The sequence below is a fragment of the Manis pentadactyla genome, chromosome 14 (assembly GCF_030020395.1).
Source record: "Manis pentadactyla isolate mManPen7 chromosome 14, mManPen7.hap1, whole genome shotgun sequence".
Classification (NCBI taxonomy): Eukaryota; Metazoa; Chordata; class Mammalia; order Pholidota; family Manidae; genus Manis; species Manis pentadactyla.
Genome location: NC_080032.1, coordinates 3,884,846 through 3,897,210, shown reverse-complemented (window position 1 = coordinate 3,897,210; position 12,365 = coordinate 3,884,846). Strand labels below are relative to the sequence as shown.

Below are 12,365 nucleotides of genomic sequence, written 5' to 3'. Positions count from 1 at the left end.
CTCCCCCCCCAGACACTCTGGCCACAGCTTCACGCCTCTCTCTCTCCCACTTACTCCTCTGCCTTGGTGCTGGGCTACTGGGTTAGGATCACTCTGTGTGGGTTGCTACTTTTTTCAGTTCTTTAATCACAGAACAGAAAGAGCATTTGGAGGAGCCCAGATTCCAGCAGGGACAGGTGCCCACCCCACCCCCCAACCCGGACCAAGCTCCCGAGGGAACCGTCCACGCCTCCTGATCCTCAGCTTCAGTGCCTCCCACCAGGTATGCAGGACTGAGCCGCATGGTGGCCACATCACAACCCTCCCTCCATGGCTGGGCAGAGGACCAAACCCCTGCTGCTGGCCCAGCAGGACAACAAACAACGGGCTGCTCCCACGGCCTGTGCCCAGGCCTGTAGAGGGGCTGAGGGGCCTCTGGCTGCCGGGTCCACTTGCTCTGCCGAGGAGAACAAAATGGCTCCAGGCGATTCACACTGATAACAGCAAGTCAGAAACTTAGTGTGCTAAGCTGAACGGGGCGCAGCAGGATGCGTGTCCCAGAGCCAGAGTGTGCAGAGCCCCAGGGTGGGCAGCACGGCCCTGCTTTGGAAAACAGGCTCTAGGATCCACAGTGCCAACAAGCTCCCAGAACTAGGGAGGTGAACAGGTCATCCAGAAGGTCCTGCAGAGAACCAGACGGTGCCAAGGAGGGGGCAGCACAGGTCCGCGGCCTTGCCCGCAGTGGGTTTCCTGCCAAAGCCCAGGTGCTCACCTCCCTGGGAGCCCCTGCTGCCACCCTTCCCTGGCCCTGGCCTCTCCCTCCCAGCCTGGGCGCCCCCTGCCCAAGGAGGCATCTCAGCCTCTGCTCAGGCAGCTGTCCCCCTGGAAGGCATCTAGTCCACCTGCAGGCCAAGGCTGGTGCCTCTCTGAAGGGAGACAAAGCGCCCGCGGAGCGGCACGGCTGGCGCAGAGCTGCCGCAGAGCGAAGGCCACTCCGCAGCTCACCTCCCGCCCACCGTCTGGAGCTGCACTGCAGAAGGTGCCCTCAGCACGCAGACCACGGGGAAATAGGGTGCACCCGGCCCACCCCTTCTGCTTTGGGCTCCACAGAGCCACTGGACACACACGGCTCTCCTGGGTGTGAGGCAGAGGGTCTAAGACGTGGGGAAGAGCGGCCTGCCCAGGCTGGGCCAAGTGCTCGATGCCTCTGCTTCCTCCCCCAAGCCTGGCCTGCGCCGCACCCATCCACGTTCTAGGCTGCCACCTGAAACCCCTTGGCCTCCGCCAGCCTCTCTCTCTGTACCTCACAACTCCCTTGGAAAGATGCATGATTCCAGTTGGCAGCGACATCCCCTTCTGCAGTTCCTTCGGCACAAGGCTCCCAGGCCTCTCGAATCCCGTCACGAGACCCTCCTGGGTGGGGAGCAGCTACCCGGAGGCCCATGTCAAGGAAAAACTGGCCTAGCAAGGCCACTGGCAAGACGAAAACCCCAGTCTTCAGGTTTACGTCAGGTCTGCCCAGCCTCTGGGGCGGACAGCAAGATGGCTGTGCCCTTCAGTCACACATGAGTGCCACCGAGGGGAGAGTCGCCACCCCATGCATTCTTCCCTCTCTGGGCACATTCTGCAGGGGCATGTGTGCGTCACAGCTGCTGGCAAAGCTACACCTCAGTGGAGGCAATGAGTGCTGCCTGCTGTTGCCTGCATGTCACAGATGGGCGTGCAGTCAGCGGCAGGGCCTTGCTCGGGGCCCCTTGGCAGCTGGGGAGTGCAGGCACTCTGGCACCACCTGCCTCCCGAGGGTGCGGGAATGGGGGCAGACGGCAAGCTGGGGCAAACAGCAGAGGATGAAGGGCGTCAGGGCAGGAAGGCTGGTCTGGGGAGCTTCCTGCTGTGAAGACACCTCAAGGAAGGTTGGCAGCACCAAGCGCTCCAGCCTTCTTGGGACCACAGCACCCACCAGGCACCCCTGGATCTGCCCCACACTTCTGGATCCTGCCCACGATGTGTCCCCAGGAGTCACTGTCCAGAGCAAAGCCAAACGTGGGCCTCACCATGGCTCTGCCTGCTTACACTAAGGGAGCAGCAGAAGAGGGACCCACGCACACGCCCAGCACAGACCCCCGCCTTGTCATGGTGGCCTGGGTCCACGAGGCGTCCCCATGACAACATGAAGACGCAGCCACGAGACACACTGCAGGGGCAGGGGCAGGGGCAGGGGCAGGGGCGAGGCTGAGAAGCATGTGCCGTCTCAAGAAGTGCTGCTGGAAGAAGAGAGGAATGCCTATTTTGCCTGTTTCCTTGGACCCAATTTGCTGCCACAAAGAACAGAACCAGACAAGCAGTGTGGACGCTGAAGCACATCTTGCTGAGGGGCTGTGTGCAGGTGGCCGGGGGCCAACAGCAGCCACTGGCTGTGCCTTGTGGACACACTGAGGTCTGGAGGTGCTGGCTGCCAGGAGCATGGGTGGGAGGCCTGCTGGATGGCAGGGGCAGCTCACAGCTATGCTTCAATGATGTGTTCCTGGAATAAGCTGGCTTTTCTTGGAAGAGACTGGATTAGATAGACAGTGACGCCGAAGCAGCTGCGCACCGGTTCTGGAACCAGCTGTGTGGCCGGCCAGATGCCACTGCTACAGGGGAAGGGCAGGGGGAGAGAGTGGGTTTAAACCCGGAAGAGGGGGCCCTGCTGAGAGGCCGAGGTGGGCAGACAGCAGCTGCAGAGCCTGGGCCCAGGACGCTTTAAGTGGAGTGAGTGCCTTGGTCCGTTTTGATAGGGGAAGGTGGCACCTCCTGCTCGAGTGCTGCTGGGGGACCACGACCAAGGTGACTACAAAGAGCCCTCCTAAAGATCCGAGCTGACTCACCACGTGAGAACAAACAACCTGCACAGAAGGAACCTGACTCGAGGCCTGGCACAGAGGACACACTGAAAATGCTGGGGATTCTTACTGTTTTTATAAACATCAGGCCTGCATGCTGACGCCAAGGTCATTCCCCAACAGCCAACAGCCCGACCCGACTCTGTCTGCCTGATGCACACTGAGCCAGACGCTGTGGAAAGAACAGCCCTCTTGAGACCAAAGAGCTGAGAATCCAAAGGGCTTGGAAGGCAGGAGACAACAGCAACACGTGAGCGGCAATGGGGCTGGAGGACGGCCTCTGGGAGCTGTGTGTGGGCTCTGGCCCATCTTGCCCTGTTCACCGTCTTGGCCACATGGCCCACTCCCCAAGCCCTGTGGATCTTTCACCAGCAGTTCCAGCCACTTCCTTGTCCCAAACCCAACAATTCCAAAAGGGAGGTTAATGTCAAAGAACTCACACTCAAATCCGTAAGAAACTGTGCTAACGGCCCACATGGAGTGACCCTGGGGGCTGGGAACCAGGAGGGGTGAAAACAGACTGTACCCAGACAGCAATGTGTTGGCCTCAGGAAGGCCCTCGCCACTGCCTCAGAGCAGCATCGTGGCACAGGGCCTGGCACCAGCAAGACTTGAAGCCCGCACAGGGCGGTCAGGGAAGGGCAGGGGCCACCGTGATTAGGATCCCTGGTGCATCTCCCTTACCACAGAAATGGAATTTTGAAGTTTTGGCAAATCTGAGGTTTTCACAGTATACCCACTAAAATGGAAAGTCCTTAATTAGGGAACCTTAGTGCCATTTTATTCTCAGAATCTCAGAACAGCACCTGGCCCACAGAATGGACGTGACGACGGTTTATGAAACAAATAACTACACCATGGAAGAACTCCGAATGTCACACGGTGACGGCCGGCCAGGCACTCACACCCAGAAGCAGCATGATGTACATGTTAGTCTTTGTATACCTACCAATGCAGGCGTGTGGTCGGTGAATCCCCCACCCCACACAGTGGCCTCTAGAACAGCATGGTCCACAGAACTTTCCACTCCAGGGACTGACCTGTTCTATGGTCTGTGCTGCCCAGCACGGCAGCCTCAAGCTTCCCCGTGGGGCCACTGGGCGCTTGAACTGATACTGAATTTCAACCAACTGTAACTTGAAGAATTAACTCTTTAGCTTTATGTAGTTATAATTAATTTAAATGTATGGCTAGTGTTATTAGAGAGCACGCCACTAGAAAGCAAAATATTTGCTTGGCTTCTGTTTTATTTTATCACAAAAATAACAGCAGCATCACTACCTAAAATACTAAAAATTTTAAAAAGATACTTAGCTCCCACTTTCTCCAGAAAATGAACACATTAGAACTATCCAAAACATTAAAATGAACCCAGATATTTACTTCTATGCTCTCAAGAAACACAGTGGGTGGGCCTCATGTGGGTGCGGCTGGCCCTCTGAGAGTCGCTGCGAAGGAAGTCGCCATGACTCAGTGTGCCTCACAAAGGCGCGCCGGGGACCCTGACATCCCAGGGGCCCTGGGCGCTGCCTCATAAATACCTGTGCCGAGGGCTGTCCGCCCAAAGGGATGGAACTTGACGGGACGGCAGACACAGCGGTGGTGGGCGGGAACCGGGCTCTTACTTGCATCCCGCCTTGGGCCAAGGCTGCGTTGATCATCTTGAGGACAGAGGGACAACAGAAATGGTGATCGCAACAAAGAAACGCAGTGCATGGGTGGGTGGAGAGGCATGCACAGCCTCCTCAACAAGGAGCGCCCACAGGTGAGGGGCCCTCGAGGGCTCGGGGTGGCTTGGAGAAGGGGAGACTGACCTACGCGTCCAAGCCCACAGCACTGAGGCCCGGCTGGGCATCGGGAGTTCAGAGGAGCCGCCAAGAATGCCACCTCCAGGCCTCTCTGTTCTGCCAGCAGCTCTCCCTAAACAGACCTCTGGCCTGCTGCCAGACCCAGAGAACCCTCAGAGCCAGACCTCAAGGACCAGAGGCAGGGACTGTGGGAGACCAGGCGCCTGGGGCAGCCTTTGGGCAAGTACACTCCACCGAAGCTTCGCGAGAAGTTGGCATCATGAGAACCAAGGAAGAGCCCATGTAATCTGGCTCTCGGCACTTCCTTCTTAGGGCTGCAGAGTGAGATCACCTCCCCGGACCTGAGCTTGAACCATCTCCTCTCCTCCAGGCCTCGAACTGGTTTTCTTCTGTTACTAAAATCAGGGGGACCTGGGCGAGGGCGTCCTGGGACTCTGCCTGAGGCCTTGCTGTCTGAGGATGTACGCTGCCCACAGGCACACGGGTCAGGGCCATCCCTAAATATACAAGACACCTGCAGACTCCAGGACTCCAGAACGCTCTAGAACCATCCTCCTCATCCACTTCTACTTCTGGAAGCATAAAGGCAGCAGGGCAGGCTGAGCACGGCAGTGCGTCTGGGCTGAACAGAGAATGGAGTCCTAGCCTGGTCCTGGAGATGAGGGCTGGCCTGCATTCACGACTGTTAGGATGAAACCAAACCCACACAGCACAGCCACATTCAGAAAGGAAGCAGGACCGATCTGTGGCAAGACAGCACATCTGTCCCAGGAAACTGTGAGCTGGTCTGTGAGACCAAGTGGCGCTGATGGCCATTTAGTCCATGCGGTGAGCTGAGCTGGGGACAAGGCTCCGAAGCAGGAGGACCTTCCTGGAAGCCTCTGGTCTCACATCACAGGTCACGTGCGGTAGACACAAGCTGGGGTGACACAAGCAGCAGCAGATGCCAACCTGCTGGGCTCAGAGGATCCTGCAGCCGCACAACAAAATAACTTGGGGCGGGGGTGTCTGCTAAGATGCAGGCACGGTCCTGAAGAGCCCGCCACTCCATCAGACACCAGTGGGACAGCGGTGGGGCATCCGAGTGCTCGGCGTATCAGAGCCCCCAAAAGGAAGCCTCGGGGACACATGCCTGTCCTCCCTGGGAGGCCTGCGGCCTGCACCAAGGAGGGGGGTGCCACAAGCAACTCTCTCTGGGATTGGCTCCTGGGCTGAGGCCAGGTGGGGGTGAACAGTGACCAGGGCCAGTTACAAGCAGCTGGTGCTACACTCAGAGCCCATCGGTGGCTCAACACTACTTCTCCCAGTGGGAGAAACCTTGAGACCTAAGTCAGGTGGCATGAGAGAGGTGGACATGCTTTTCCAGGAAGAAACAAAAGTCATAAAGAATGAAAAGCTTAAATCTAACTTGCTGCCGACTTGTTTCTTATAAACGAGAACTCCTGAGAGGGGACACTCCTTTTTTCCACCATACGTTCTAATGAACACACACTAGTGCTAAACCAGGCAGCAACCATCAGCTCCTCCTCCCACGCTCCAGTGACTGCAGCTCACTGCCTCCCCACACACCTCCACTCAAGCTCCAGCCTGAAGGCTGTGGGCCTGCCCTCCCCTGAGGTCACTGGGCAGGAGGGCCCAGAAGGAGGAGAAATCAGCAAACAGCAGCCATGTTATAGGCATGCATATCAGGGAGGTGTGGAGGACTGCAGTGAAGTTTCCATATACTGAAAGAACAATGGGTTAACAGGCAAAAGAACAGGGCTTATTTGGAAATGGAGACGCATTCTATTCTGGTTTCATACGTGCCTGGTGTCTGCCAAGACTCAGGCACAGATAAAGGTTAAGAAGAAAGAGAAGTTAGCACAGCCCTCCTGCTGTGTTCTAGTAAATCCCACTGTGGGTGGCCTTTCTCATCTACACGAGCAACATCAGATAAAACAGAGCCAAGCATGGATTACAGCATAGGGCTCACTGATTTTCCTGGAACACCCAAATTCCAAACTCAACCCCAGGCTGAGAGCCCAGCCACCCATGAGGGCCACAGCGCAGGCAAGCACGCAACAGGGCACCTCTCTTCTTGTCTGGGAGCGCAGACGTGAGAGGCAGGGTGCTCAGGTCCCAAACCCAGCACTTCTCTCACAGAAACACCAGAACCAGCCGCACATCAGGACATACATCACTGGTAACAGCAAAACACTGGACATGATCTCAGGATCCGAGCACCAGTCAGTAATTAAGGACACCAGGCACGTTCCTAAAAGTAATTATCACACAGCCACATAAAATAATGTTGCCCAATGGTTTTTAATTACAGAGAACATTTTACTTCTACTGTAACGTGAATAGGAAAGATGCCACACATGAAATTCTATGTATGTCTTTACGACCTCAACAAGTAAGAGCGATGGAAAGAGAAGAAATGAAGCCAAACTGTCCTGCACTAGAATGTTTCCCCCATTTATACTTCTCTCGACTTTCTATCTTCTACAGAAAGTACTTTTTAAAGTTTTTGGGTCAGAATGTCTGCAGCCTTGTCTGCTTTACACACTGCAAAGGCAGGCTGTAAACCCAGAGGCTCCCCCATGAGAGGACTTGTCCTACCCAGGGACCCCAAACTGCCCTGCCTCCAGCGAGGCAGGACTGAGCCCCGGGACAAACAGCAACTCAGAGGCAGGGGACCTTAAGGGGCCATCTCTGGGCTGAGAGGCAAGCCCGAATGTGCACTGCACATGGTGGGGCTTCAACAAGTGCCTCTGCCACCAGCCCTGGGCATTCTGGGGCACAGCCATGCACCACATAGCACACACAAGGCCTCTCATCTGCTCTGTCCAGGGCTGGTCTCAGGCACACAGAAGGGAGCTGGGCATCACTCCTGGGAAGCCTGATGGAGCATTCCTCCTAGAAGCAAACCCACCCCTGAACACTCAAGTGGTGACCCCTTTCTCCTCCCCAGCTACCAGAGACCCAGTCTTCCCCAAGTCCCCACCGGAAGAGCTCTGGGCCCACCTCAGTTCTGCCTGCCAGCAGCGGGGAAAGGAGGTCACAAATCAAACCGACTCTCAAGGACACTGAGCCCACAACCAAGCTCCGGAGCCAGCAGGACTGGGGCCTCCAAGGAGCAGAGGGCGTGCTCCCGTGGGAGGGGCAGAGCCACTGCAGGGAGGGGCGGAGCTGTGCGTGGCTCCGTGCTGGGCGCTGGGTGCACACAGCTGCGTGCACTTTTGGAAGGTGGTGAGGGGAGTTACAGGGAGCCCTGAGCTAGAAGCCTACAAACACTGCAGCAGAATGGGCCTGGTCCACGGGAAGACATCGACTGTTCTATGGCTGTTTGCTTCCCAAACACCAAGAAATGGCATGAAAAAGGAAGCTTGCTTCAGCACCACCTGCTACAAGGTAAAGAATGCCAAGCCTGTCACTTCCCTGCTGGACTGGATCTGAGGTGCGGGTTTCTATGAACTGTGGTCCTGGGACAGGGGAGGGAGGGTCACAAAGCAGCAAGGACAATGGCTCCTGTGGGCTGGGTGGTCACTATGTACTGCCACCATCCCGGCTCTGACCACACACCTGGGATACACAGCTATGGTGGCAGAGAAGGACTCCAACATCATTGTCATATAGGGCAGCTAGCCCCTCCCCAGCTACAAACATGAAATCCGTGGTATGTTTAGCACAAGACCACATCTGGGTAAGCTGGTGGGGAGTTCTGGGTCCAGGCCACTTGGTGCAGGGGCTATGGAGGCTGCTGGACTGACTTGGCTACATCCACCCCCCTCAGGTAGCTTCCCACAGACTCCAGCAACGTGACTAGGACCAGGAAGGCCTATTTCTGAGCTCCCCACAGTGAAATGCCATCTGACACTAACAGAACAGACTCATCTCAGGAGTGCTCATGTGGTGCTGGTACCATACAGGGAGCCCGGCAAACCTGCGGGTAACTAGCAGCACAGGGCCCAGTGGGGGCGCTCAGCACCGGGAAGCCCGGCGTCGGGCAAGTGCTAGCTGAAGACTTAGCTAACATGCCTGCTCTAAAACCAACATTCTTCTGCACCAGGACCAGCATTCCCACCGCCAGGAGATGAGAAGGATGAAGCCCCAGCCTGAATGTTTCCTCTCTTTGGCACCTATGGAAAGCCAGCCCCCCATACACCAATGAGGAGCTGGCCCCCACCAGGGAAGGCTGGACAAGGCCTACTCTGTCCCACCGACTTTCAGCAAGCACAGCGCGGGTGTGGCGGGCCTGGTCCACACTTACCAGCACAGGGGGTGAGCACAAGAAGGCTCTGGGCAAGGGGCAGGGGCACAAACCTCTCCCATCCGCTGGAGCCAAATGCCACCATTCTTATGCTCTTCCCAGTTTCTAGAGAGCTACTGTCCACCCCCCACTGACATCATACTCAGAGCTGAGGTGAGGATGGGTCCCCGACACTCCTCCAATATGTGTCTCAGAGAAGTAAAGGAAATGGAAGGTATCAGAGGATGGGTGGGAACAACGTGCGCCCTACACACTAGGGGTACCCGGATATGACCAAGCAGAGGTGGCCACCCCGAGGGCTCAGCTGCCAGCTCCCAGGGGAGCCCTCGTCTGCAGAGTGCCAGTTAGGAAAGAGGAGCCCCATGCTTTACCGACCCAGCCCGATCCACCCCTCACCACAGAGCACCTGCAACCCAGCTCCCTGTGCAGGTGACACGCACCCGCCAGTGTACCGAAGCCCTCGGCTCCAGAGGCCCTCACCTGGACTCCAGAACCCACTATCTGGGAGGCCTGGGCTGCCGGCCCTGCGGCCTGTGGCTGCGCTGGGGACTGCACCTGCGGCTGCTGCACCACCATCGGAGCTCGGACCTGAGGGAGGAAGCGTAAGGCGACTTGGGGCCGCCCAGGGCAGAGGGCAGAGCTCCCCCCACTTCTGTGGGAGCTTTGACCCTGAGAAGGGGGAGGGGACTGTCAGGACTTCACTGGCTCCAATGTCACCTCACTGGCCTTCCCTTATCCCACAGTTCATCAGAGATGTACCACACCACCCTGGCCCTGAGTAGGCACAGTTGAGTGTCACTTCCCATGACTCTGGCAAGAAGGAAGTGCAGCTTCCCACTGGGATGTCGCCACACAGCCATCAGCACCAGCAACTGCTGCAAGCAAAGTGACAGCTTCCAAGGCCAAGCGCACGGCCAAGCCTCTGGGCCAAGCACACTGATGACGTGCAAGAGTCCCACCCAGAACCCCAACTCCTCAGAGGAAAACAGGGCCAGGGGATCGGCTGGCAGCGGGGTGACCGTCCCTGCTCCTCGTGACCCTGCTTGGCCTCCAGCCTGCCTGTGGGCCTCCTACTCAAGCCCCCACGTGGTTCAGCCATGGGCCCTGCACCACCCGACTCTAAACCACAAGCAGAAAAGGCCATGGCAACAGAGGAGGTGAGCCAACAACACATTAAAGCAGCCCCTTGATGAAGCTACCCCCGGCTTGGTGACAACATCCTGCCCTCTGCGTGAACATCACTAACTGGATTTCCTTTGGACAGAGATTCTCAATGAGACTGAAAGCAATGATTTTCTATCAACGACCTCCTAGGAAGCCTGGCGGTGACGGGACTCACCGCAAACATAACCAAGCAGTAGGCACCGCTGTGGGCGCCCAATGGGAGTGGCGGCCCCAGAGCAAGAGGAGAGCGTGCCACTCCCGTCAGCCGTCCGTGATCCAGATGAGCCCAGGCCACGCTGGAACTGGCCATGCAGCTCACTGAGCTGGGCACGAAGCACTCAAGAGGAGGGCATAGGAAGGTCGTGGTGGCGACCCAAGCCAGCTAGTACTCACGAGTTTCAGCTGTTGCTGGGAGTACAGCATCTGTGTGGGGAGTGCCGGTGCCTGGGACACCAAGGGCTGTGCCTGCGACTGTGGTGGGAGTGGTGGCGGCTGGTTCTGCGCAGCTGGCGGCTGTGTGGGTGGCGGTGGCTGCGGCTGGTGGTGCTGTGTGTGGTGTAGCGGCTGCAGCGGCTGTGGCTGTGGCTGCGGAACGGCCGGTGGCTGGATAGGCGGCTGGGCCTGCAGTGCCTGCTGCTGCTGCTGCTGCTGCTGGAGCTGCAGCTGGGCCATGCGCAACTGCTGCTGCTGCTGCTGGAGCTGAGGGCACAACGAACAGCGCCTGCCGCAGCGCCCAAAAAGCCTGCCTGGGGTGCCCACATGGGGCAGGGCCACACCAATGGGGCGGGGCTACAACAGGGCTACACACAGGACTACCCACACAGGGCGGGACCACCCACACCAAGGGACACTAGGGACCCAAGTGTGTGCCTGTGGCCCTGCCAGCAGACACCAGCCTGAGAATGACAGGCAGCCACATAAATGCCTGGAGGGCTCAGAGGCTGACACACAGGTGCATCCCCCACAGAAGCCGGTTCAGCGCTTGCGTGACCTCGAAGCCTCTCCAGTGGTGCTTTTTGGTCCCTGTGGCAGTCAACCAAACAAGCCTTGGGGAGATGTCAATGTCTGCTTTCTGGGACAAGGAGGAACATTGGGGCTGAAAAGCCACCGTCAGCTTTGGGGACAGGGCCTGACCAGGCCTCCCGGGGCAAGGAGAGGGACGCCAGGGAAGGCAGTGGGGGCGGGGCAGCCCTGCGGATTCCCTAGCCAGTGGCAAGCCCGACGGCACCTAGCGCACAGCCATGGGCTGCACGTCCAGGGAGCACTGCGTTCTGGTGACAGGCTTCCACCAGGACAAGCCCCTCCCAGACACCTGCAGCCCTCTGGTGCACACCCGGACATCCCTGCACTGGAGCACACGGGAGGTGCGTGCAAACAGCCGGTGGCCGCAGAGGCCCTCCCAGGGCAAGGCCATCCACTACCTGCTGCTGGTTCTGGTGATGCAGCTTGATGAGGTGCTGCTGCTGCTGCTGCTGCTGCTGGAGCTGCTGCTGCTGCTGCACCACGGCCTGGAACTGCTGCTGCATTGCACTCTGCTGGGCCTGGAACTGCTGCTGTTGCTGTTGCTGCTGCTGCTGCTGCTGCAGCGCCGCCTGCTGCTGCTGGAACTGCTGCTGCTGCAGCGCCACCTGCTGGAGCTGCAGCTGGGCTGCAGGAGGCTGGTCAGCTGGGCGCCCGGGACGGTGCGCTGCCCACCGCCCGCGTCGCTGGTGAAGGGGACAGGTGGGACCGGAGCAGTGTTTGTGCTGCTGTCGGAGCATGCGCTCTAGGATGGCTCTGCCACAACGGAGAGCCCTGCCTCGCACCCCAGACCTGTGCAGCCCCTAACGGCTTCTCAGAGCACGGGGTCCCCTCTGACAGTTCTCAGCCAGAGCAGTATGTAGTGTCACCATATCACAGCCTGTGACAATGGTCTGTTTCTTTTCATGCTGATGACATTCTAGCACAAAGATTTCCCATCTTGTTTACCCACCATCAGCCAGTGGGTATTTGGATTGTTTCCACTTTTTTGTGATTATGAGTAAAGTTGCTGTGAACAAACATTTACAAGACTTTCTGTGCTGCAGTTTCTCTTGGGGGTATGAAAGGTTCTGAAACTGACCATGGTGATGGCCACAGAACTCTGAATACACTAAAATCACTAACACTGCACTTAAAATGGGTGAACTATGGGTGCATAAATTATATTTCAATAAATCTGTCATTTAAAAAAAAAGATTGGCTTAAAGATGGCAGCGTGAGAGGTGAGACAGAAACCTCCTCCCCAAACCACATATAATA

General features: G+C 57.7%; 1 protein-coding gene across 15 annotated transcripts in view; it reads right to left on the bottom strand.

Annotated features, from left to right (window-relative positions):
• The window catches only part of MED15 (mediator complex subunit 15), a 70,962-nt gene that overhangs the window by 5,444 nt on the left and 53,153 nt on the right, over positions 1 to 12,365 (bottom strand). For 11 of the 15 annotated variants that reach the window (XM_057491605.1, XM_057491615.1, XM_057491606.1 and 8 more), the window contains 4 exons: positions 11,507 to 11,733; positions 10,479 to 10,784; positions 9,402 to 9,509; positions 4,403 to 4,522 (listed from right to left, as the gene is read on the bottom strand). In XM_057491605.1, coding sequence (XP_057347588.1) covers positions 4,403 to 4,522; positions 9,402 to 9,509; positions 10,479 to 10,784; positions 11,507 to 11,733 — 761 coding nt within the window. The remainder of the gene's footprint in view (positions 1 to 4,402; positions 4,523 to 9,401; positions 9,510 to 10,478; positions 10,785 to 11,506; positions 11,734 to 12,365) is intronic. The other 4 variants (XM_057491614.1, XM_057491616.1, XM_057491617.1 and 1 more) reach the window with 2 other exon arrangements.